The 26,390-nt window shown below is 40.4% G+C and overlaps 1 protein-coding gene across 1 annotated transcript; it reads left to right on the top strand.

The window, feature by feature from the left end:
• The first annotated feature begins 548 nt into the window (after positions 1-548).
• Positions 549-26,231, top strand: PWP2 (PWP2 small subunit processome component). Its single transcript, XM_061627516.1, has 21 exons — positions 549-794; positions 1,944-2,056; positions 2,515-2,609; positions 2,901-3,000; positions 5,901-6,044; positions 6,960-7,095; positions 7,980-8,206; positions 10,182-10,325; positions 10,874-10,944; positions 13,273-13,409; positions 13,946-14,094; positions 14,484-14,631; positions 15,203-15,353; positions 16,039-16,219; positions 19,473-19,620; positions 19,975-20,083; positions 20,964-21,029; positions 21,438-21,656; positions 21,996-22,146; positions 22,841-22,915; positions 24,392-26,231. Exons 1-21 carry the CDS (start codon positions 777-779, stop codon positions 24,540-24,542), a joined length of 2,733 nt encoding a protein of 910 aa, XP_061483500.1. The 5' UTR covers positions 549-776; the 3' UTR covers positions 24,543-26,231.
• Positions 26,232-26,390: the final 159 nt, after the last annotated feature.

Here is a 26,390-nt window from a genome sequence, read left to right as displayed (position 1 = left end):
AGCAGCTCTGTGTACGTGTGTGCGCGTATCTCAGCAAGTTTGACGGGGCTTCGGGAGTAGTGCAGGTAGCAAATTTTAGACACTGGATTTAGTGGTTTGTCCTCTCTTTGGACGACGATATTTCAGTTGTGAAGCACACTATTAACATCCCCCACACATCTCAAGTCCGTGTTTTATCACTGCTTTTACATTTCTGATATGTTCGAATAAAAACAAAAGTGTGCCAGTCCTGATTTAAAAGCAAACAAACCCTGAGTATGTGCAGTTTTACATTTTAAATTCACTTAAAGCATAGCACCATCATGACTACAGCAATAAAATGCGGTTTGCTTTTGTTGCCCTGCTAAAAACATTATTTGGGAATAAGCACCACTGTTGCAGGTAAAGGATAATATGTCATTAAAGTACAAAAAATAAAACAAGCAGTAGCAATCTCAACCAGGCATGCTCTCAGGAAAGTGTGCACAAGACAGCAGTGGTTAAGTACTGCAAGTAACCATTCTTACCGACCCAGCTGCTCCCTTCCTACCGGAATTACACGGGGATTTTGTTGGGGGCGGGGAGGAATGTTACTAGGAACGCGAAATGCCAGCGCCGCGTAGCTTCTCCCCCCGCCCCTCCCAGGGCGCAGCAACTGAGAGATGAGGTATGCGTTTCTTTGGTAATTTTCTTGACCCGGAAGAAAAACGGTGAGAGACTTCCGTCCGACTTGTGCACGCTGTCCATGTGTGAGCTGCTTGAGTTGTGGAGCCGGTGCTAGGGCACCTCAGGCGGCGATGAAGTTCGCTTACAAGGTGAGCCGAAGGTAGCGGGTGGCTTCGCTCACTTGCTGGGCCCCGGGGGATTTGGGGTTTAGGCAGCTCTTGGTCTTACAAGAGGGCACTTCGCTGGCTGGCTGGCTGCCTTTTTTCAGGCCCTAGCCTCTGGCAATCGCTTGACTCTGGTCATTTCCCTTCCTATTGCTCCTTTTAATTGTTACCTTGTAAAATTGCTCAAGTAGTATGTCTGGCCTTGCAAATAAAACATGGTGTGAGCCCCTCAACACGGGCTTAACTTTTTTGGAGACCAGCGACTCTTCTACTGTTCACCTCTAATGCTGTCTTTTTGCATTTGCTCTTAATTTGAAAAATGTACACAAAGTTTGCTATCTTATGATGGGTTCGGTATGTGTCATGTAACTAGCTGGTACTTGCATGTCACAGATCCTTCAAACAGAGCATTAATGTTGACTTCCAAATGTATCATCTCTTCTATCCCCTCTCCACCCATTCCTTTTTCCTTGCCGAACCCCCGCTACTCTTGGGCGGAAGTATTTGTGTGTGAGAGAGAGCCTACATCTTCACATTTCTGTCGTTATTTCTAAAATCAGTTGAGAGCATCCACTTAAATTTGCCATTCATGTGGCAAGTTTGGATCAAAGTGACAGTCAGAAAGGTGTTCGTTCCTGCCCTTTGGCTTTGGCTTTCTCCCAGATTTTCCAATGTCTGAGCTTGGGCATCTTCCAGAAGTGGTGTAAACTTAATTCAGGACGAATTATAGATGTTAGAGGTATGGAAATATGAGGCTAGTTAAGGCTAATAGGGTTTATTACATGTGCTTTTATACTCCCTGGGTTTTGGAGAATGAGTTGGCTACACATCCAATGCATTCTTATTTCATCCCATCCACTATGATGGGGTAGCCAACGTGGTGCCCTCCAGATGTTGATGGACTACAGCTCTTAGATCTTTGGCCATGTTGACTAGGATTGATGGGAGTTATAGTCCAACAACATCGGAGGGCACCACATTGGATATCTCTGTGCTATATCCTCCACGTTTATGCTCACACCATTTTGTTCTCTTTAAAACTGAGTGGTTATTATAGCTTTTTTGTGCACCTCAGTTTTCTGGTCAGTCAGCATTAACTCCATTTCACTTATCTCTCTGTCTCTCTCTCCCCAGTTCTCCAACTTGCTGGGCACAGTCTACAGACATGGAAACCTAAATTTCATGCCAGATGGGAACTCTCTGATTAGTCCTGTGGGAAATAGAATTACTGTTTTTGACTTGAAAAAGTATGCATTTTCTTTCATTGACATTATAGCTCAGTCTTCTCAAATATTAAATGATCATTAGAAGTGGTTGATGGTTCTCTTCCCCACCCCATAGATAGCATATGAAGCAGACCCTTAAAAGGGCTTCTTGGGTCTCTTTCTGGAACCCTTCTGTTGATCTGCTATAGTGAAAGAAATATGCTGTGTCATCCTCAGAGTTATAAAATGAGCCAGTGACTACCATAATGGATTAGTGCTAGGAAAGATGTTGCTTCTGTTCTCCGCTCCCCCTCCTACATATTGCATGACATATGGGAAATCTGGCCTGTGAAATGTGATACTATGTGCAGAAATATGTTTCAGTGTGCAGATTATCTTTCGTGGATTAAGCAGAGGTGGATTGGACAGATTACCACTTTGCAGACTACTGTTTTGTCACTTTTTAAATGTTTTATTGATTCTTTCACCCTATCTCCCAGTAACAAGTCTGAAACATTACCATTGGCAACGCAGTACAATGTCACATGTGTGGGACTCTCTCCAGATGGAAATCTTGGTATACTAGTTGATGAAGGTAATTGTTTTTTAAAATGTTGAAAAAGAATTCAATATCAATACCAATATGTCTTAACAGAAATCTTACGCTACAATTAGCTGCAAATATTCTTTTAAGAATAACTGACCATTTAATCAGTTTTGTAGATGTGCTCTGTTTTACAATCAAGGTAAAAATCATTGATTGCTTGTAGTATAATCCTTGGATAAAATTATTTTTTTAAGTTTTCTTTAGAAATGGGACTTTGAACTTAGGCTAAATATAGATGCTGCTGTTTTGCATTATTTCAGTCTTTTTTTTTTCCAATAGAGGGAGCTGCCTTACTTGTCAGCTTGATCAGTAAATCTGTGATCCATCGGTTCCATTTTCAGAAACCTGTGCACAGTGTCTGCTTTTCCCCAAATGGAAAGTAAGAGGAACTTCTTGTTTTTGTGTTTAGTAGCAGTTATTCTTGAATTACTATTATTTGGTTTATCATGAGAGGGAAGTAAGATTTTTAAATAATAATAATAATAATAATAGGCCCAGCAGGAAGGATGGCATATTTTATTGGATCATCTTCATGTAGTCAAAATCAATGCATTTATAAAAGTATGTGATGGCAAAATTATTACAAATAACTATCACTGTAAATATAGACTTTCACATCCACTAACAGCATCTCAGTCTTGTCTGGATTGAGCCTCAGTTTATTAGCCCTCATCCAGTCCATTGTCGCAGCCAGGCATCGGTTCAGCACATTGACAGCCTCACCTGAAGAAGATGAAAAGGAGAAATAGAGCTGCGTGTCATCAGCATACTGATGGCAATGCACTCCAAAGCTCCAGATGACTGCACCCAACGGTTTCATGTAGATGTTGAACAGCATGGGGGACAGAACTGACCCCTGCGGAACCCCATACTGGAGAGTCCAGGGTGCCGAGTAATGTTCCCCAAGCACCACCTTCTGGTGGCGACCTGCCAAGTAGGAGTGGAACCACCGCAATGCAGTACCTCCCATTCCCAACTCAGCTAGTCTTCTGAGAAGGATACCATGGTCGATGGTATCGAAAGCCGCTGAGAGATCAAGGAGAATCAACAGAGTCACACTCCCCCTGTCTCTCTCCCGACAAAGGTCATCATACAGGGCGACCAAGGCTGTTTCTGTGCCAAAACCAGGCCTGCAACCCAACTGAAATGGATACAGATAATCGGTCTCATCCAAGAGTGTCTGGAGCTGGCCTGCAACCACTCGTTCAAGGACCTTGCCCAGGAATGGAACATTTGCTACCGGCCTATAGTTATTAAGATTTTCTGGGTCCAGGGAGGGCCTCTTCAGGAGTGGTCTCACTACTGCCTCTTTCAGGAAGCCAGGGACCACCCCCTCTCGCAGAGCGGCATTAATCACTTCCCTGGCCCAGCCGGCTGTTCCATCCCTGCTAGCTTTTATTAGCCAAGAAGGGCAAGGATCCAGCACAGAAGTGGTTGTATGAACCTGTCCAAGCACCTTGTCAACGTCCTCAAGCTGCACCAGCTGAAACTCATCCAAGAAGTCGGGACAAGGCTGTGCTCTGGATACCTCGCTTGATTCACCTGCTAAAACACTGGAGTCTAAGTCCTGGTGGATGCTAAAGATTCTATCCTGGAAGTGCCTAGCAAATTCATTACAGCTGGCCTCAGATGGTTCTACCATGTCCCTGGGGCCAGAGTGTAATAGCCCCCGGACAATTCTGAAGGGCTCCGCTGGGCAGCAGATTGAGGATTTGATAGTGGCAGCAAAATATTGTTTTTTTGCTGCCCTCACTGCCCCTAAATACAGCTTACCATAGGCACTTACCAGTGTATAATTACATCCACCAGGAGTTCGCCTCCATCTGCACTCAAGCTGTCTCCTATATTGTTTCATTGCTCTCAGCTCTGGGGTATACCATGGAGCCGTATGAGCTCTACACAGGAGAGGGTGCTCAGGAGCAATCATGTCAACTGCCCGGGTCATTTCTGTATTCCACAGTTCAACCAGGGTTTCGACAGGAGCGCCAGCCCTATCAGCCGGAAAACTCCCCAGAGCCCTTTGGAAACCATCTGGATCCATTAGTGTCTGGGGGTGGACCAACTTAATAGGTTCCCCACCCTTGCAGAGGGGGAAAGCCGCTGTAAGTCTAAACTTCAGCAAGCAGTGATCTGTCCATGACAGAGGGACTGATGTAAGGCCCCCCACATTCAGATCACCAACTCCATGTCCAGATGCAAAAACCAAATCTAGAGTATGCCCTGCTAGATGTGTTGGGCCAATGGCATATTGGGACAGTCCCATGGTTGTCATGGATATCATGAAATCCTGAGCCGCCCTGGATAAGGTGGCCTCAGCATGGATGTTGACATCTCCCAGAACCAACAGTCTGGGGGATCTCAACAGTACACCCGAGACCACCTCCATCAGCTCAGCTAGGGAGTCTGTTGGGCAGCGGGGTGGGTGGTACACCAACAGAATCCCCAGTCTGTCCCGCTGACCCAACATAAGGTGCAAACACTCCAGACCAGTAGTCACATGGACAGGGTGCTTGCAGAGGGAGATGGAGCGCCTATAGACCACAGCAACCCCCCCTCCCTGACCCTCAGGTCTACCCTGATGCTGGACCAGGTACCCTGGTGGACATAGCTGGGAGAGACTGACTCCCCCCTGCTCACCCACCCAGGTCTCGGTTATACATGCCAGATCGGCTGCCTCATCCACAATTAAATCGTGAACGAGGGAGATCTTATTATGCACCAATCTGGCATTTAGCAGCAGCATCCGGAGGCCTGAGAGCTGGCTGATAGGGCAACCAACAAACCTGCGGGTGTGGGGAGGACCGGAACAAGGCACAGCCATTAACTGCCTGGGCCACGTTCCCCTTACCTGGCAGGTCCTCCTCACAACGCCATATCTCCCTCTACCCGTCACTACACTAATTGGGGCCCCCTCAAATCTCCCCACTTGGCTCTGAGTCCTCTCTCCCAAGCACATAACTGAAGACCCAGAAGAAGAAAAACGGAAAAAAAGGCAGACAAAGCAGGAGCCACCCAGCCAGCCGGCTTATGTATCCCCTCCAGAGAAGGGACAGGTGGCAAAAAAATGCATTTATGGAAGTATGTGATGGCAAAATTATTACAAATAACTATCACTGTAAATATAGACTTTCACATGAGTGTCTTGGAAGCCTACACAGTTTTACTTAATTATCTGAATACCTGCTTGGTCTAACATTACTTGTCTTCGTCTCGTTGATCTTTATTTCACTGCGGAAGAACTATGTACGTTAAGTTTATTCTTCATTTTGTGTGAAACAGGAAGTTTGTGGTCACAAAGGACAAGGTTGCTCTGATGTATCATGCTCCAGGGAAAAAGCGAGAATTTAATGCTTTTGTCCTTGACACAACATATTATGGTGCATATGATGAAACAACATGCATTGATTGGACCGATGATTCCAAGTAAGTTTTAGCATACACAGTTTCTCTGAATCCAGTTTATGATTTGTAATACAGTCATGTCCATCTTTATATCATTATTGTATGCCCAGTTGCTGTTGACCCATGACAGGGCCTCCTTGGTGGTGGTTCCCCATTTGTAGGATGCTCTCCCTGGTGAGGTGCGCCTGTCTCCCTCATTACTGTGTTTCAGTAGAAATCTTCAAAAATTCATGTTTACTGAAGCATTTGATAGCCGCGATTTACTGGCCATGATCACCATCAGATTAATTACTGTGAGGGTATATGATTGTGTTTTAATTTTTTTAGAAGTTTTAAATGTTTTTAAACATTTTAGATGGATTTAAATTGTTTTTAAATGTTTTAAATACGTTTTTATTTTATTTTAAATTGTACTGTTTTAACTTGCTGTTTGCCACCATGGGGAGGAAGGGTGGAATACAAAATTTAATAATAATAGCAAATCATTACCATTTTAAAAAGGGATGTTGCAGTATGTTTAAAATGAATCCTTATTAAGTTTTGTTATCCTTCAAATTAATATAATGTATTTCTCTGAATCACTGTCTATAAAAGCTTATTCCATCAGTGTCAAATTACAGTAAGTATCCACTATTCCAATTTCAGTTACCTCTGTTTCATATATCCAGAGATGTCCAGAAGATTTACACTTTGGCTGGCAGCAATGAGGCATTGACTGAATACATATCCCAATTTAAACTGGAGAAAGTATCCATTAGAATGGTGGGCGTTGGGAACTATGGTTTGGAATGCCGTGGTTCAGTTCCAATGGCAGAAGTGAATATTTGGGTCCAAATTTGTCTGTCTGTTCCTCATTATCTTTTCCAAGTCCTTCAGCTGCTTTAGCCACTATTTTGTAGTCTTTGAGATGCTTTAACCACAATTCTCTTATTCTAGATGCTTTGCAGTGGGCAGCAAGGATATGTCTACATGGGTCTTTGGAGCACAGCGATGGGCCAATCTGATTTATTATGCGCTGGGAGGTCATAAGGATGCAATTGTTGCCTGTTTTTTTGAAGGAAACAGTCTGGATGTATGTACCTCATTTATTTTTTCACATTAGTTTTTATAGTTCAAATACTTTGGTTTTGGATAACTGTATGGATCAATGGTTGTGCGTGGTCTACTTTCTTCAAGGTGGGTACATACTGTGAGCTGCTTTTGAAAATTGTTTATGAGGGATGGAGTGGCAGTTCTTTAAAATATGTTTTGAGTGCCCCAAACAGTTGTCCTGAGTGCCAAGAAGCAAACCAGCAAACAGCACACCAGATATACAGTATTATGTTCTTATAATTGCTAAGTCCACCTAATGAAGGGACCTATTATGGATTTTGGACATTGGCAGACAATGAATGGGAAAGCTAAGTTGCACACAAAGTATACAATACACATAAAATAACAATAAATAGGATGCTAACAGATATTCTGTTGGTTGAAAAACTCAATTTATTAAATGTCTCACATTCAAATTTATCAAGAGTTGTTTTCCCCAAAATAAGTACAAATTGAAATGCAGTGTATTTATAATTAGGTACATAGGAAGCTGCCTTATACTTAGTCAAACTATTAGTCCATCTAGTTCAATATTGCCTATTCTAACTGGCAGTGGCTCTCTAAGGTTTCAGGCAGAAGCCTTTCCCAACCTGACCTGGAGACATCAGAGATTGAGCCTGATTGAGATTGAGCCTGCACACAAGACAGATGCTTTTCCACTGAACTATAGTCATTTTTTTTCTTGTAGGTCAAATAGATTTTAAGATTCTGTTTTACAGTTTCATTAGATAGCTTTTTATCCATAGAGAATTACAGTCTTGTGCTACGTATTGAGTGGAGTGACTTAAGATGCTGTTTCGCTCATCTGTTTAAGGGTTGCTTCAATTGTGCAATGATGGTAATCATTATGTTTTGGTATTCCAGCTGTACACTGTAAGCAGAGATGGGGCTTTGTGTGTCTGGCAGTGTGATACAGAGCTAGTTGGTTTGAAACTTAGACCACCAAAAGAACAGATTGAAGATGTCGCAAAATTGGCAGAAGACCTAGATGAAGAGTTGACAGAAGCACAGAAGGGCAAAGAGGTCCATGGGAAAGCCAGTAAAAATAAAAAAGAGATTGGAAAGAAAGTAAAATACTCATGTACTGCCAAGTAAGTGATCTTCCAGACAGAGACAGGCAGGCATAGGAGGAATTTGTTACAGTAAGCACCTTTGGCTTGCACTCAAGGCCAGTGCACATGTCTGTCCAGTTATTGGTGATTGAAAACAAAACAATTTTATTAGACCAGGCTCTCCACATGTCATTGAAGTACAACTCCCATTATCTCTGCTCACTGGCCATGCTTGCTGGGGTGATGGGAGTTGCAGTTTGCATCTGTAGAGCCAAAGATACCCAACTCATGCAGTCAGCTATCTCATTGGCCTGCTATGAATGGATTACAGGCATAACAAGTTACTGGGATTAGCTCATTCTGACCTTCTGAAGTGAAAATCTGATCTAGTAGATTCTACATTGATTTTAAATCTTTACCAGTCCAGGATCTTCTTTCTGTTAAGAAAGTTGCCTTGATTTCACCTGAATTTTTGTGTGAGCTAAAAGTAGGGAGGGGGTAGGACTGCATAAGCAAGGCTTGCTTCCAACCTCCCGACACACACTTCAAACCTTCCTGTGCTGAGAGGGAAGCTGTGAAAGAAGATCTCCAAGCATGTTCAACTAAATGCATTTAGAATCCTCCCTATGATGGGACACTGTGCCTTACCAAGGTTCCAGATTATGAGGAACAGGCTTAGAATACCCCTATACCCTTTCCCTTTTAATGCAGGAGGATCTGAAATAGATCAGGGAGGTGGGGCTTGTGTGTATGTCTTTGTTCTGTCTCCTCTTAAAGCCCACATACATTCATCCCCAAATGCCTGAAAAGAGCTATGCTAAAAAGTATTGTATTAAAAGAACCCTGGTGTTACTATGCTTGTGACGAGATCACCACTCTTCATGGCACTTTATGGCATTTAAAGTGCAGCATGTATCCGGTTGTCATTTTTAGGAGGCATGTATGGTGGGCTGCAGTCCTTCTGGGGTAACCAAGATACTTTAGTGCATTAGAATGTGTACTGAAATTTATTTATTTATGATTTGATTTATATCCCGCCCTTCCTCCAAGTAGGAGCCCAGGGTGGCATTATACAGCTGAGCTCTGGCAAGTCATTAATGACTTCATTATACAGCTGAGCTCTGGCAAGTCTCAGGCACACCTAGGTTCCAACAGGCCTGCAGGTTGTGAAACGATTGCCAGCACTACTTACTGCTCTTCAGTAAGCCATTGTAATGGCTCCTGAACCCAAGGATGCATGCCCTGGTCTTGCAGTTGCTGGCTGCAAGCTGCTGCAGTCTCTCCCAACAGTCGTAGCAACACTGGAGGCTGCCTTGTTGCCTGTATCTGAATTCCAGGTATGAATGGGTTTTGCTATGACTGAACTAGAATGTATGTTATAAAAACACAAGAGGATTATGGATCTCAATCTAAACAAATGAGCTCCTATCCCTATTGCTTATAAATACACATGATGGCATGGTTCTTTGTTACGCCGCAGGTACCTGTGCAGCTAATAGTTTAATAAAAATAACAGAGATGTGTAAAGTAAGTAAGACAAGTAAAACAAGAGGGAAAAAAATCTGTGGTAGTAAGTATGTAGCCCAATTTCCTGTATTTAGTTGTGGAGATTGCAAGGCATTCATTGTGAATGTGTCCAATTATTTTTTGAGCATAGTAAGAGTTTTATTCCTGCTGCTGTACTAGAGAGACAACTGAAAGGTCTAACATTTAAACTCTCTCTTCTGCTTTCTTTTAACCAGAATTCAAGATTATGGTAATATTTAATTTTGTAACTATTATCTTTTGGGAGCTGTCACCCAGATAAATACTCATCTGGCTTTTATATAGCATCTTTTGGGGCATCACTTAGATTTTTAATTTGTGTTATTCCCTTTCTGTACCTTATTTTTTACTTCACCAGGTCCAGCATGCCATTGTACTTCCCTGCTGTTTGTCAGACTTTTCTTTATTATGAAGTTAACTGAGTGAAAAATGTGTCTTGTCTTACATTTTCTCATAAACTTTTTCTCAGATACTTTTTCAACAAAGAAGGAGATTTTAACACCCTGACAGCTGCAGCGTACCACAAGAAAATCCACCTGTTAGTCACTGGTTTTGCTTCTGGAATATTTCACCTCCATGAGCTTCCAGAGTTCAATCTCATCCATTCTTTAAGGTAATCCAGGATATTTCTTATTGAAAAGAAATGTAGTTGCAGAGAAAGCAGCAATCATATTTTTAAAAGCAATTAGAGCTTTATTGAGTACCTTGTACTGAATTACTGCAGTTTTTCTTATGAGCAGAAATTTCATTTTTAAAAAAGAGACCTGAAAATGATAGGTGATATCACAGGTAGTTCCATTGTGTTTGAAAGTAAACTGCCCATTAGTATAGATGAGTAATTCTATTGGGATCAACTGAAATGTATTCTAAAATTAAAGCAGTACCATTTGGACTTTTTGAACTAACTATGTGAAGATTTTACATTTTGCTTTATTTATTGCACTGGAGTAGACTCGAGGGGTCCACTTTGCAAAGTTTTAGCTGATGTGACTTCACACTAAGTGGTACTGTTATTAGTGTTCTTCCTATATTTACATTATCTTATGTCTTAATAATGCATTATTTTATGTGTCTCTGAAATTTTAGCATAAGAACCCAAATGTTTAGCTTTGCTTTTAGGTCCTCCCCTCAACATTAAGCAATGTCTTTCTTTTTACTTAGCATTTCAGACCAGAGAATTGCCTCTATTTCTGTCAACAGCACTGGTGACTGGATTGCCTTTGGATGTGCAGGTGTGTAACCATAAGGCACACAATTGAGTGAGGGCCTGTTTATGCAGTCAACTTTGCTGGGAGAACCCTTTGACTCACTTCAATTAAAGAAATTTCTTTACACGTGAACCAGAGACTATTTTAGAGTTATCAAACCCTGGCAAAATGGGGCAGGGGGTATCCATTTATTTATCAATCTGAGTTAAGAAATCACGTAAGCAATAGCAGGGCTGTTTCCTGTAAAATGAAAAGAAGGAAGAACTTCATGGTTCTCGAAAAGAAGCACACACTAAACTGTGAATGAATTAACAAAAGGACCCTTCAGACATCTTTAGCAGTGCAGGAGCTGCCGCCACACAATCTCTCCCTCCCCCTCCTGCTCCCTCTCCCTGCTACAGTAGCATTGGAAGATCTGGTCCATGTGAAAGGAAGTCAAGCTGTGGCTCCTGCCCAGGCTAGTGATCAATGCTCACTCCCAGTGCTCACTCACAATTGTACAATGAGTTCCTCTAATGTGACTAGAAGGGTGCAGTAGGAACACATGCTGCAGTGGCTCCCATGGACTAAAGGACATCAGAAAGGGTCCACAGTGAATAGAAGTGTCTGGCTGTGTGCACAGGGTCGTTGTTTACGATAACCTCCAAGTAAGGGTGGGTGTGGGGAGGTTAGCTTTCCCAATCTGAAAGGCTATGGATGAGTAGCAGAACATAAAACAGATCATAGTTAAATTTTGCAACCCATACATTAAATGCTCTTTTGCTCATAGGCACAAACGTAAATAACTGTGCTTCCAAAAGATAATTTGGCTGTGGTGAGTTGCCAGGGGAAGACAGTTGTCCCACATGGCTGTCCTGTATGTGTAGTGTCTAATTTGGTGGTACAGGTATTTTTAAGAGGCTTTGCTGAGTTTAGAGATCATAACAAACTTTAAGGAGTGAGTTCGATCTCATTGTGTAAACAGGAACTACAGTTGTCGTTTAGCAGATTACAGCATGTCTCCCTGTACTTGGTTTTAACATTTGTAAACACCACTTGAAAAACTTGGCATGTCAGTATGTGAACATTTCAAATTTATTAATTGACTCTTACTGCAATCATGTATGTTAGGGGAACAATTTTCTAAGACAAATTTCCTACTCCTAAGGGACTTAATTTATTTTCTTTAAAAGTATTTCTAAACTGCTTAAAATGCTTTAAATCTTTGTTTTTAAAATGTTTGGTATTGTACAGGATAGGCATCACCAACCTGGTGCCCTTTGGAGAGATGTTTTAGACTACAATTCACATCAGCCCTAGCCAGCCTGTGCTGGCAGGAGTTGGTAGTTCAAAACATCTGGAAAGCATCCGGTTGGTGAAGGCTGGCACAGGAGATATTTTCAGTGCGACTCCATTGTGAATGCATTTTAGTTCACATGCATTCTCAGCTACTTTCCCATTTAGTTGTAAATTTTATGTATGAATTATGGTTTGTGTTGAGCATAGCAATAGAGGCTGTGTGTTTTCTTAATACATAGCTCCCATGCCAGCTGAACCTTCCGTTCTCTAAAAGCATATGTGTGCTTTCTCTAGAGAATATTTCAGATCCCATGGTAAGATCTATGGTCTCGGTCTCTCTCTAATATATATATATATCGTATAATGAGACAGCTAATTGTCTGCTTCTGCTGAAAAAAGATAGATTGTATGTCAGTGTTGAAATATAATTAATTTGTTTTTTTTTAAAGGGAAAAAAATCAGTTTGGCCCTATGAACAAAGAACAACAATGTAATTGTGTACATTCAGTTCTTAACCTTTCCTTTCTGCATACCACCTCAACCTTTCTGTAGATCCCTCTCAATTTCTGTGTTTATTAGCTTGCAGCACATCTGTCTTCAAAGTACAACTGTGTTATTAGTTGATTACATGCAAAGGCTACAGTCTTCAAAAGGGTGACATTGTCATTGCAATTTGTGTGTGTTGCATTTTTACTTCGTGCATCGTGTCCTTGTAAATATGAGCAAGCACAAACGAGTGTAAAAACAACCCACCCACCCCAGTGAGAATACTACAATGCCCCCATTTATCTACTACAATAGTGTTGTTCTTTACTGGTGAAGGTCTTACACTCAACTCCCCTCAGTATTTCTGCACTTATTAATTGCAGTCACCTGACCTAACTGGAAATTCTCTTGTCAATTCTGAAATAGTCAGTAGTTTTGTGTGTGTTAGTACACACACTGTATTCTATGTATTGGTGTGAATGCTGATTTTTTATAAAAGGTGGAGAATATTGCAGGAAAATGTATAGATTTAATTATTGGATTTGCATCTGAACTACATTTCAGTCATCCTTTTCATTGTGTTGACAGGCCTGGGACAGCTGCTGGTATGGGAATGGCAAAGCGAGTCCTATGTACTAAAACAGCAAGGTCATTTCAACAGTATGGTTTCTCTTGCATATTCTCCAGATGGGCAGTACTTAGTCACTGGTGGAGATGATGGAAAAGTAAGTCTGCCACTGTGAATGAAAGCTGGGTTTGTAGCTCTCTACAGTCCACTATTTCTGAATACATACTGTAAAGATGCTAAGAAAGGAACTGTCAAAAATTTTCCTCTCAATTCCAGCAGACTTCTTAGGAACTAGAAAGTTTAATTTCTTGGATGTATGCTTTTACTCCTGTTTGCTATGGGTGATACTTTAAAAAAAACATATTTGTTTGTTTGGAACAATAGCAAAATTGTGTAACATGGACATCTACCACATTCTAGGTTGGCTGTATGGACTCAAATATTTAGCCAGATTGTGTCCTCAGTGAGATTTCTAACTGAGGTAAAAAATAAGATGTTCATACCCTTGAGCTTCTAGAGGTATGATTCTGAATTCTTTGCTCAAACATGACCCCATTGACTTCCCTGGGAGTTTAACCCTGCTAAGGGTGGTGTGCTGGAATGTGCTTTGAATAGGCTGAATATAAATACAGTGTCAGTCCTAGAAAAGATATATACCTGTTCATTAAATGACATTTCCTGTTTCATTTGCAGGTGAAGGTGTGGAACACCAGCAGTGGTTTCTGCTTTGTTACCTTTACAGAACATACTAGCAGTATATCTGCTGTAACATTTACCACCTCAGGCTATGTAATTTTGACTGCTTCCCTGGATGGAACAGTGCGAGCTTTTGATCTGCACAGGTAAATTGTTCTTTTACCTCCTACTAAAAGAACTGTTTTTTCCTCCCTGATCTTTGTTTTAACTTGCAGCAGAAATAGAGAATTTAGAGTAAATATTCTTAATTAAGATCTGGGGTGTTGTTAGCTTAGATGTGGTACACTCCTTCTATGCAATTGTACCACTGAAGAGGTCATGTGAGCATTTTATAATTTGAAACTAGCCCATATCAAACCATGCCTTGTATCAGAAACAACATCTTGAAGAAAAGGCTAGGTTTTTGGTGTATAAATATAATGAAAAAACTAATCAATTATGAAATTCTTTCACTGTTTGCAACATCATTAGAATTGTTTACCTGGAACAGTACAGAAGATTGGTCTTAAATAATATTTTTGTATGTTTTAAACAGATACCGCAATTTTCGCACCTTCACTTCCCCGCGACCAACACAATTCTCTTGCTTAGCTGTAGACTCCAGTGGCGAGATTGTTTCAGCTGGTTCTCAGGACTCTTTTGAAGTATTTGTATGGTCTGTGCAGAGTGGACGACTCTTAGATGTAAGGCACTTTCTTTGTGGTAGTCTCAACCCATTTTGAAACTGTTTTTATTGAGGCCAGCTTTATCCTAGAGGAGAGACCATGCACTTGCAGGATTTTAAAACAATCATTGAACTCATGTGAGTTTTGAAACTGTTTATTTATGAAAGGGATTAAAATATTTAAAAATTACCTTACTACTTAATGTGCAATCTGCTCTGCTCTTGTCGGTTTCAGTCCACTTTTGATTATTTACTATAAGGCTGTATCCAGGCCTGTTACCTTTCTGTGTGTACTGCTGTGCTGCATCTGGCAATAATGGCTGTTGCCAAATAGTAATGTACAGTGCCTCAAGTTTTCATAGTGTGACAGTACTGAAGTCCTAGTGCTTGATCTTGGAATTCGTTAGCATAGCAGCTTGTGGTCTTGAACTAAGCATGCAGTAAATGGATCCGGCCATGGACTTTGCCAGTTTGAAATGTGGCCCAAACGTCATATACCATAATAATTTAAAATGTTGGAATTGCTGCCCAGTAATGTAGAACTGACATGAATAAAATATGTGGCAATCAAATTAGCTTTTCCTCATTAGGTCTTAGCTGGCCATGAAGGCCCCATCAGTAGCCTGTGTTTTAATCCAATGAAGTGTATCCTAGCAAGTGCCTCTTGGGATAAGACTGTCAGATTGTGGGATATGCTGGATAGCTGGAGGACCAAGGAAACCCTGGCACTAAACTCAGTTGGTAAGTTCCTTAGAAATTTCTTGAGTAAGTTCAGGCAGCTTTATTGTTCATGTGATGCTTGCATTAATTCTGCAAATGAGATAACCTGGCTGGTTAAAGCTTCAGTTATTTCCAGGTGCTGGGAAAAAAGCTTGCATGAGGCAACTTTTGCCTCATGAATTAAATGTAATTGGCCAGAGAGCAAATCACACTGAAAATGTTTGTATTTGTTTGGGTGCTTATTTGAAACATTTCTATCCCACCTTTCTTTGTTGCCAGTCCCAGGGCAGGTTGCAAAATGTACAGAGTACCATAAAATACAGTAAATAATGAGCAGGTTAAAACCAAGCAAAAAACAAGCAATATAAAATGCATATTAAAATCAGTAAATGATGTCAGAGAGAGTCCATTGCACAAACATGTTTTAAGCTAACACTGCAAAGAGGGTAGGTGCAGTAGATGTCAGCCATACCAGAAATGAGGAAATTCCAGTTTTAAACTGTTGTTTTTCAGCACATTATGTAAATATGAAAGTGTTGTGGGTCTCTGCCTATGGAAATGTTGTTGAAAGTACATGTTGATGATTTGTGGAAATTCCTTGAGTCTTGCGGGGTTTTCGAATTGAGGGCAACGTGGCCAAAATGCACATACAGGAACATTTCTTAAACAAGGTGTGACTTTGACTTTCTTCCCTTACTTTTTTCAGTGCATTCTGTTGCTTTTCGTCCAGATGGCAATGAACTTGCAATTGCTTGCCTGGATGGACAGATCACTTTCTGGGATCATGAAAATGCTGTGCAGACTGGATCAATTGTGGGGCGACATGACCTTCAGATGGGGAGAAAAGAACTGGACAAAATAACAGCCAAACAAGCTGCTAAGGGGAAGTATGTAGAATATTTGATCATAGATTTGGAAGGGATCTCCGGTGGGTTCCCAAACTGTGGACCATCAGTGAGCCGCAAGCTTCATTCAGGTGCTCCGCAACACATCTGTATTAAATATTTATACTGATTTTAATTGTATTTTTATTGTTTCTTTTATTTCTTGTATTGTATTACAATTTGAATTCTATGCAATGTGAATTGTAATACAATAAAATACACTATAACCAATACAAATACAATTGAACATTATGCAGCATCTAGCACAGCACATTACAATTGCTACAACAGGCAAAAAATCATTAGGTGGTCCCCAAGACCACCAATCATTTTCTCAAGTGCTCTGTGGGAACAAAAGTTTGGGAACCACTGATCTAGTCCATTTGTGATTTTTTTTTATGAAGGACTAGCTCTATTCCTTTGAATTAGGGATACGTAATATAGTTGTTGGAACCTACCACCTATCTGGTAAGGTTTATTAGATTTGTTTTTAATATACGACTGGGAAGCTTGTGCATTGAATGCTACCTTTGAAAACTCTTTTGTGTCTCCCATTGGCTTGCTGGAGTCTGAAAACTGTGGCCTTTTCTTCTTGTAAATTAAATGTGTCTCCTGGCTGTAGATAAGAGTATGTGATAGTATCAATATCTGGTTTTGATGCCTTATTAAGATGCATACACCTGCCTTAATGCTTTTATCCTACGAGTTATTTACATTTATATGCTACTTTCCATATAAATATGCTCAAAGTGGCTCATAGCAGATCAACAGAAATGCAAATCACTACATCAGTAACAATTAAATACTAAATCATTTCAAAACAGAGTAATCCAGCAAACTACTTTTTGATTGCATGAACATAATAACATTTAAAGTCATTGTAAAACAATCAATTAAAACATATCAACTAATGACAAATATAATAAACATTCAAATACAAAATTAGAAGAAAATAGTGTCACTCCAGGTCTCTGTTACAACCTCTGCTCGTTAATGTCATTGTTGCTGTTGCTGCCAGGAAAGGGTTTGATAGTTGCCCCTCCTTTTATCCCTGACCCAAACACCAGCCAGAGCCTTCCCAAGGAAATGCCCAGAGCTGTTACTGGTCTGGAAATCAAGGGTGAGTATTGTCTTTCACTTGCACTCTTGAGCAGCCAGAAAATTTCCCACTACACTTCCTGTAAAGTGCTAGGCCTCAGCAGGGCGCAAACATGTTCTTGGGAGGGGGGTAATACAAGACAACAGTCTATCACCCCAGCTCAGATGTTACAGCCTCTCCTGTTACTGTCAGTGTTGATGCTGATGCCAGTTGTTTCAATTTGTAGTCAAAGTCTTAGGCTTTACATAGCTGCGTGCAGGCTAATCTTAAAGATCATTTAGCACCACTTTTATCATATTAACAATCAAAGGCAGTAAGAGAATGGCAGGCAAATGTTTCAAAAGTCTATATGGTTTTGCTGGATTTCTTATCCAGTTAATTTTCACAAAGAAAGAATTTTAAATGGCAAGGAACATATCTATTGATAGAAGTATTTTCTCCTCTTTGGTTTTCCATGAATAATAGAGATAGAAACAGCTCTATTAAGGTTAATAAACCCAGTGGTATGAATGCATACTGTCACAATATTGTTTATTTTATCCTGTCCTTTTTCTGTTGTGTGTTGTATATTTTTGGCTCATGATAAATGTTTTATATGGCTATGGTTGGTGGTGTTAGGTGAGAGGGTAAAGAAATGAGGACACCATATCTTAGTTCAACAGGCAACTCTCTTTGATTTGACATAAGCAGAGTGTCTCCCTTGCTGGAATGGACTAACTTTAATAAATTAAAGCTGAAATTTTCAGGATTCTCCCTGTGCAAGTGAGCTATGCTCTAGTCACCCACTTCTGACATTGTACAGCAAATCATAGTGCCCCCACCCCCGGCTAATGATCACTCCCTCTGATAGCGAACTCAAGCTTGCAGTTGAAGACACTGTTGTTGTTGTTATGTGCCTTCAAGTCGATTTTGACTTATGGCAACCCATCAATCAGCGACCTCCAATAGCATCTGTTATAAACCACCCTGTTCAGATCTTGTAAGTTCAGGTCTGTGGCTTCCTTTATGGAATCAATCCATCTCTTGTTTGGCCTTCCTCTTTTTCTACTTCCTGCTGTTTCTCCCAGCATTATTGTCTTTTCTAGTGAATCATGTCTTCTTCTTATGATGTGTCCAAAGTATGATAACCTCAGTTTCATTATTTTAGTTTCTAGTGATAGTTCTGGTTTAATTTGTTCTAACACCCAATTATTTGTCTTTTTCACGGTCCATGGTATGCACAAAGCTCTCCCCCAACACCACATTTCAAATGAGTTGATTTTTCTCTTATCCGTTTTTTTCACTGTCCAACTTTCACATCCATACATAGAGATCGGGAATACCATGATCTGAATGATCCTGACTTTAGTGTTCAGTGAGACATCTTTGCATTTGAGGACCTTTTCTAGCTCTCTCACAGCTGCCCTCCCCAGTCCTAGCCTTCTTCTAATTTCTTGACTATTGTCTCCATTTTGGTTAATGACTGTGCCAAGGTATTGATAATCCTTGACAAGTTCAATGTCCTCATTGTCAACTGTAAAGTTGACACTAGATGTAGAGGTGTAGATGTACTGCCCTCAAGTTGATTCTGACTTATGGCGACCCTATGAATAGGGTTTTCATGAGGCCGAGAGGCAGTGACTGGCCTAAGGTCACCCAGTGAGCTTCATGGCTATGTGGGGATTCGAACCCTGGTCTCCCAGGTCGTAGTCCGACACCTTAACCACTACACCACACTGTCTCTCAAGTTGACACTAAGAGCCACGAAATGGTGTCAGTTGGAAAAGAAAAATGAAAAGCTGGGTGCAAGGGGAGGAATAGAATGGACAAGGAGAGCATGGTTGGCCAGCTGGCACCCCAAACAGGAGCACTTGTATTCGGAGGTGAGAATGCATTGCAATATTTCAGGCCCCACTTGTCCCACCTACTGTTGCTCACATGACAAGAAAGCTAAAGCAGGAGGTAATAAAAGAGTATAGAAGAGACTTAATGCAAGGTGAAGAATTTACTGTGGTGTGGTTCCCTTTAAGGTTGGAGGCAGGTTCTCAAACAAATGTTTTTATATGGTCACAGATTTGATCGTTTTAACTACTCTGGAGAGAGGTTTAAGCCCTATGAGATTTAAACCCTGAAATATTGATGAAATTGCTCACTTGCATGCTTTTGTTTTTTTTCCAGATCTTTTACTACTTTGTGTTACTCAGCTGATGGGCAGTGTATTCTGGCAGGGGGACAGTCAAAGTATGTTTGCATTTATCATGTCAAGGAACAGATTCTCATTAAGAAATTTGAAATATCTTGCAATCTTTCCTTAGATGCAATGGAGGTTAGTGTCTTTTGGTATATGTTTGGGTATGTTTCTGCTCCTGCATCCCTATGGCAGTTAATTCAGACTTGGACCAAGTGATGCAAATCTGTCTGTGACTTGGTTATGTCTGCTCTGAAGCATGTTGTTAAGGGACTCCTATCTATTTCTGGTCTGAATTAATGTTGTCTTCGTAGTGCTTCACATGTATCTAGGAAACAGGCACATCTTGAATTAGGAGGGAGAGAAGTTAGGTAACTGCTGTAGCCCATTAAATATTCTGAAACAAAATAGACATTCCAAACAGTTGACCTGAATTTGTACATATTCTGTCTGAGGGAGATGAGCTTTGTATTGTTTGTTTTTGTTTTACAGGAGTACTTGGATCGGAGAAAAATGACTGAATTCGGCAGCATGGCGTTAATAGATGAAGGAACAGGGGATGATGATAATGTTGCCGTCCCACTTCCAGGAGTTAAAAGAGGTTTTTCTTAAAAATATATTTTTCACAGTGCTCAGCTAGTCAGCCAGGTCACTTGTGCTGGCTACTCTGTGAGCTAGAATGCTTCCTTGTTCTGTCAGGGAGGGATGGAAAAGGTGAGAACATGTAAAGCAAGTCTTTTGCTCATGTTTTCTCGCTTTTACATACTAAAGTGGTGATCAAGTTGGCGGGGAGTCCAACCAATAGCATTATGTCTTCATTTGACATCTGCTGAACAGTGAAAGCCATTGTCTGCAAATACTAGGGCCAGATTATGGGCACTTGAAAGTTCAGATTTCAAAATGTTGAGGTAGCCACAGCAGTCAGCAACATCAGCCCTAGCCAGCGCTGCTGCCTGAAGGATAGGGTGATTCCTCTACTATTATTGTAACCATCTGTATTTTTTAGACAGGGTGGTGATAAGTGAAGGCAATGGGTTGTATCCAGTGCTACAAGAGCAGAGTTCCACTCCTGCAACGGAACTTCCATTTCCTCTCCTCTCCAAATGTGCCAACAAAATCTTCTCCTTAAGGCCTTCCAACCTTCTGGAGCTGATTTTGCGGATACAGGGCTAGAGGGGACAGGAGAGGAAGTTCTGTTGCATGCACAGAAATGGGTTGTGCAACTAGAGCTGTGGCACTGGATACATCCAAAAATGCTGTTTTAACATTTTACCTTGCCAAACACTTTTTAACCTTTTCTAGAAATGATTGGATTTTTTAAAATAGTTGGAATACTAGCAAATGCTAGTACAGCCCATTTGTACTCACCTACTCTCTTTGTCATGTTCATTGTGGAATTAACTTGCAGTGTCATTGTTGGTACATACAAAATTAATATTTAATGCAGGACGTTATTGAATTTGCATTTTGCTTTATTTCAGGTGACATGAGTTCTCGGTACTTTAAACCAGAGATAAGAGTGACCTGCCTCCACTTCTCTCCTACTGGTGAGTGCTGTTAGAACGGATCTGGCAACTTTGCGGTGGTATTTTTAGGACCAGATTGTGGTGATTTAAATGGAATAAAATGGCTATCTTACTTAACACCTAGAACAATATAACTAAAATAATAATTACTAGGTATTTGTCACATTGGCACTTTCATTCAACTAGTCGAATTACTACTACTACTACTACTACTACTACTACTACTACAACTACACTTGTATAATTATCTGTCCATTGTGGCAAATTACATGCTTTAAAACAGCCAATACGGTTTAAGAATAAAGTTACTTGTATGCAGAGACTTATTCTTTCAAGATCATGTATGTGAAAGCTGTCTTTGACATAATCTTCAAATATACCTTCCTCCAGACATACACAATTGTAACTAATATAAACAATATTTTGTAGGACGAAGCTGGGCAGCAACAACCACAGAAGGCCTTCTTATCTACTGTTTGGACTCTAGTCTGGTTTTTGATCCATATGATCTAGAAATTGACATCACCCCTAGCAATATTCGTAAAGTACTATTTCAGAAGGAATACACCAAGGCTATTGTCATGTCTTTTCGACTTAATGAGAAGAAACTGATTCAAGAGGTCTTGGAAACTGTGCCATACAATGAAAGTAAGCAGGACTGCTGTTGCCAGACTAATGTGATGGTTGCAGATGTCCAAATTTCCTGGAATTCTAAGCTATCAGCAATATTTTGTTTGCATCTATATTGGGAAGAAGGGAAAGTATAAAGTCTCAAATGATCTTGAGCGTTTCACATGAGTGGAAGATGGCAATTAGTGACCATCACAGGAACGGAAGGGGGCCACAATGAGAAAATTTAACTTCATGTGATATAAATATAAATTATATATAGCTTAATGATGAGTCATGTATAGTTTAGATAGACTATTTTGTAGACCACATTTTTGTGAATGTGATTTCAACTAACTTATTTTTTTTTAAATGCAGTTGATGTAATCTGCTCATTGCTCCCAGAAGTATACATAGAAAAGATGCTAGAATTTTTAGCCTCTTTGTTTGAGACTTCTTGTCATTTGGAATTCTATCTCATCTGGACTCAGAGGTTGCTCATGCTACATGGTTGCAAGTTAAAAACAAGGTTAGTGAGCTTGGGGTTCGAAGTGGAGGGAGAGAGAATAAGATATGGTAGTATACCGCCCCTCATCTAAATTTGGAATGAAGTCCTATCAGAACTGGTTTGGTTCAGATCTGCTTAGCTTTGGAAATGGAAATGTATTATATTAATAATTCGTACATAACAATGTATATTTTTAGGACCACCCTATTTTTGTGGTTGTAAGTTATTTTAAATTGTTTTTAAGGATGTATTTAAACTGTTGCAACATGGCATGAGACTTTGGGGTAAAGGGTAGTGGTGGTGGTGGTGATGATGATGATAATATTGATTAAATTTGTATCCCTACCTTCTTCCCAAAGGAGCCCATTCTTTAGACTACGAATTTGAATTAGGAAGTGTTTGTTTATACCAATTTCATCTATGAGGTGATTGGGCTGTAAACGAGAACAGAACGAAGGTTACATTCCTAATTGCCAGGTAGCTGCCACTTCTGAGAGAACATTAAATTGCAGCAAGATATTGTGTGTATGTTTCGCTCTCGCTCTCATACAGTTTACCACTTCTGCAGGTAGTTGTTGCAAATCACAGTCCACAGCTGTCTCAATTCTTTGACACTTTGAAGTGCTAAATCTAAAAATTAGCAATTTAGTATTTTTTTATTTTTAGAATGTACAGAGTGCTTTATACAAACTGAGACCTTTTTTTGTTTTTGCAGGTCAGAGAAACTGCTGCCTACCATTCAGTTCCTTCAGAAGAGCATTCAGCGTCACTTTGAAGATGTTTCCAAACTGTATGTATTTCATTCAGTTGTATTCTATTTCGAACTATTTCCTCCCCAGGAGAAAGGGATTATTCTGACTGGAATATTGAGCAATGCTGCTGCATTTCTTAATGGAAAATTTCTTTTCCTTCCTTCCACCGAGTGTTCCCCATTCCAGTGGAGATTTTAACCTGGGACTTTATAGTTTTGTGTGATTTTGTTCCGGCAGATGCCTTGCCCACCCACTCACTCACCTCTCCCTTTTGTCTTAAGGACCCCTCAACTCTCCAGGACCAAGTTCCCTTGGGAGGGAGGAGGTAGTTGGGGATTGCATACTAGTGGTGAGTGGGGCCAATCCTGCACTTCACCCCAGAACCCATACAGACATTCCCCATTAATACATAATCATACGCACATTACACACTAGACTCATAAATTACACATCCTTATTATTATTATTATTGTTATTTCTACCCCGCCTTTTAGGCAAAAGGCCCTCAAGGCGGCTTACAAAAAACACAAATATAAAATACATCAATAAAAAACAATACAGTTTACAATAAGCAACACATAAATAAATGTGGGTGAGAAGAAGGATGGGCACAAGAGTAGTCCAAAGGAATGGATCTTGAGGGGAAAGACCTGGAGAAGAGATCCTTTCTCCATAGCGACTGAGATGATGGGTTAGCGACGCCATGCTACTCAGAGTGGATTTTAGTCCAGCCACCACCGACAGCCCCAACCCAGATCATCAAATGGCACCAGTCTCTTCGCTCTGGGCTCGCTCCTTGGTGGCTGCTGCGGCAGCTGCTGCGGCTTCCCCTCTGGCTCCTTAATACACAAACAATCCCCATTCTTTAACACGCACCCCCATTGCTAATCTGCTCCCATTAGCTCAAGGGGAAGGTTTTCTTTCCCATTGTGACATGCTGGGTAGGAAGGTTTAACCCTACCCTTTCAGTGGGTCACAATAGGAATTAAAACTGGCCCTTTGTCACAGGTCAGTACCAATCAGCAGAGGAGCATGGAGTAGGTACAGCTGGGGTGGGGAAGGGACATGGCTTGGGGAGCATGCCTAAGGTACATCAGGAGGCCTGGGGGCCAGAGGTTTCCCATGCTTAGTCTTAGGAAGTATCCATACATGTGATAATCAGTGTTAGGTCTTATGAGATTAGAAAATACAGAAACATATCTCATTTTGTTGTTTCAACATCTTGCAGAAGTGGATAGTAAGAAAGGAAGCATGAGACAGTGCATCAAATTAAGGAGTTACATATAGAAAGATAGACTTTCAATATGATACAAATAGACTTTTATATTGCCTCAAGCACAATATTTTTAATTGGAAGCAAATTCTCAGGTCTGCTTTGAGTGTTAAGGGTTGAGTAGTCCAAGTAGTATGTTACCTCGTATTACTGGCTGCATTGTTATAGACATAGGAAAGCTCTTACATGTACTGCTTTGAATCCACTCTAAAAATCTTTCCATTGGTCTTTGTTTCTACAGTTGTGACTGGAATTGTTATAATATGAAATACATTCTGGCCATTTCACAACAACGGGGAATTAAACGTGCTGCAGAAGCATCTGAAAACAATGAAGATTTGGAAAACTCCACTAATGACTCTGTCATGGAAGAATCAGCTATGCTTCTATGAAAAACGTTTATTTTATTAGCTTTTGAGAATACTTTTTCATTCAGAAATAATGTTAACAGTGGTTTACATTACATTTCCTGAGAACTGAACAGCTCTCATAGTGGCTTATTTTGTACAGGTGATCTGAATGATGCAGCAACACAATTGGGAGTAAGCAGGCAATCCCTTTTTGTTCAAATTATGATCTTTGTCCTCTTTTTCTAAATTAAAGTAACTTCTTAACGTTGTTAAATTTCAAAGAAGACAATACTGTCAAACAATTTAGATTCCAAAGCGTGAGTGGGTCAGGATCTATCTGCCACCAGCTGGCTTCTATTCCTGCAAAAAGATTTTTAAGTTTCCTCCTTGCAGTAGTAGCCCCTTCAAAGTTGGGAGGATCCTTCAGAATAGCACCCTGCAAGATACATGGGATGCCATTGGAAGGAAATATAGCCCCCCCTGGGATGCATGGAATCAACTTATTACTACTCATATTGGATTGGTAGGGGGTGGATCCCAGCCACGGCTTTTTCCTTGGTTTTAGACTATACATGGAAAAGTACAGCAGTCCGATTGCAAATTGCCCAAATGACCCTTGGTATGATCGCATTGATATAAAATTAAACTATTAGTCATTTATAGGGAAAGATAAATAGTAGGAGCAATGGGATCAACTGAATGAGTATCTAGGTAAATATATCTTACAAATGAAGCAAGGGCTCATATGTGTTCATAATCACTATGGTTGATATCTTATTCCAAATATTCAAAACCCATAAGTATGCACAAATATCAACATGAAAATTTTGTAAAGCATGTTCATAGCTTCACAGATTCTCTGGAGTGCATTATGGCATGTAATCACCTTTGACAAGTACTACAAAGATTCTCCTGACTCCAGTGTGTAATAGTGTGGTCTTACTGCATTAAATCAACAAATGTGCAGCTGTTATTGTGCTAATATTGTAGCCTAAATGGGAATCATGAAAGTGATTCCATCTCTCATTAACAGTAGCAATATTTTAGTACCACAGGAGGAAGAGAAGTTATTTCCAAATGGCATGTTGGGATTACTAGTTGGTTGCCAAGATTTCACACAGTGTGTTAACTTGGTGTAGTGTGATGGGGCATTTGTTTTTATAGATTTCTCTGACATTCTTCACTTACACTTCCATGGGTGGCTTGCAGTGCAGAAAGAAAAAACAATAATGATCACACCAAACAGCTGATCAAAATAGCAGCATTAAAAATTAATGCATGTTAAACCTTTAGTAGGTGTTAAGCCATGGGCAGGTTGATGTGAGCAGAGTTGTTCCTTTAGCAACTTGGCTCTTAATCACATATAGCACATTAAATATAGGCACCAGCGTTTTGAATTGTGCTTTGAAACTGGTGAATTGGATGAGCACTGAAGCATCTGAATCACTTGAAAGTGATTGTATAAATTATTCCACCATGGCATGCCTATATCATGCCTATGAGTTTGGCTGTAGTATGATGGAGTAACTGGGACAACTGTGTGGGGTACAGATTCAATGCTTGGTAGTCCACATCACATGCTTGAAAAGGATCTTACGAATTAGACTTCAATTGAATGGAAGAGCAAAGGAGTTTTTGAGTTTTGAGCCTGCTGTACCGAAATGAGACTCTTGGCCCTCAAGACATTGTTGGAATGCATTTTTCAGAAAATAAATTACAACTTGATACTGACCTTTTTCTTCATTTGGTCTTTCCCTATCCCCATTCCTTCTCTCCCTCAACTTCTGTTGCTGTTTAATGGTGAATCAAGGCCAGGATAAGGTCCTATTATGCCACCTGACAATCTCATGTAACACAACTCATTCACAACCTAAAGCTTAGTATCTTTAA

Source organism: Rhineura floridana, chromosome 5 (genome assembly GCF_030035675.1).
Source record: "Rhineura floridana isolate rRhiFlo1 chromosome 5, rRhiFlo1.hap2, whole genome shotgun sequence".
In the NCBI taxonomy this organism is placed as follows: domain Eukaryota; kingdom Metazoa; phylum Chordata; class Lepidosauria; order Squamata; family Rhineuridae; genus Rhineura; species Rhineura floridana.
The sequence above is the reverse complement of the archived record's forward strand: the minus strand, read 5'-3'. Positions and strand labels throughout refer to the sequence as shown.

Excerpts from the sequence above, each read along its gene's own strand:
- PWP2 (XM_061627516.1), top strand. Across the intron at positions 2,057-2,514 it reads ACTGTTTTTGACTTGAAAAA|TAACAAGTCTGAAACATTAC; the intron begins GTATGCATTTTC and ends CCTATCTCCCAG. Across the intron at positions 21,030-21,437 it reads CCTCCACTTCTCTCCTACTG|GACGAAGCTGGGCAGCAACA; the intron begins GTGAGTGCTGTT and ends AATATTTTGTAG.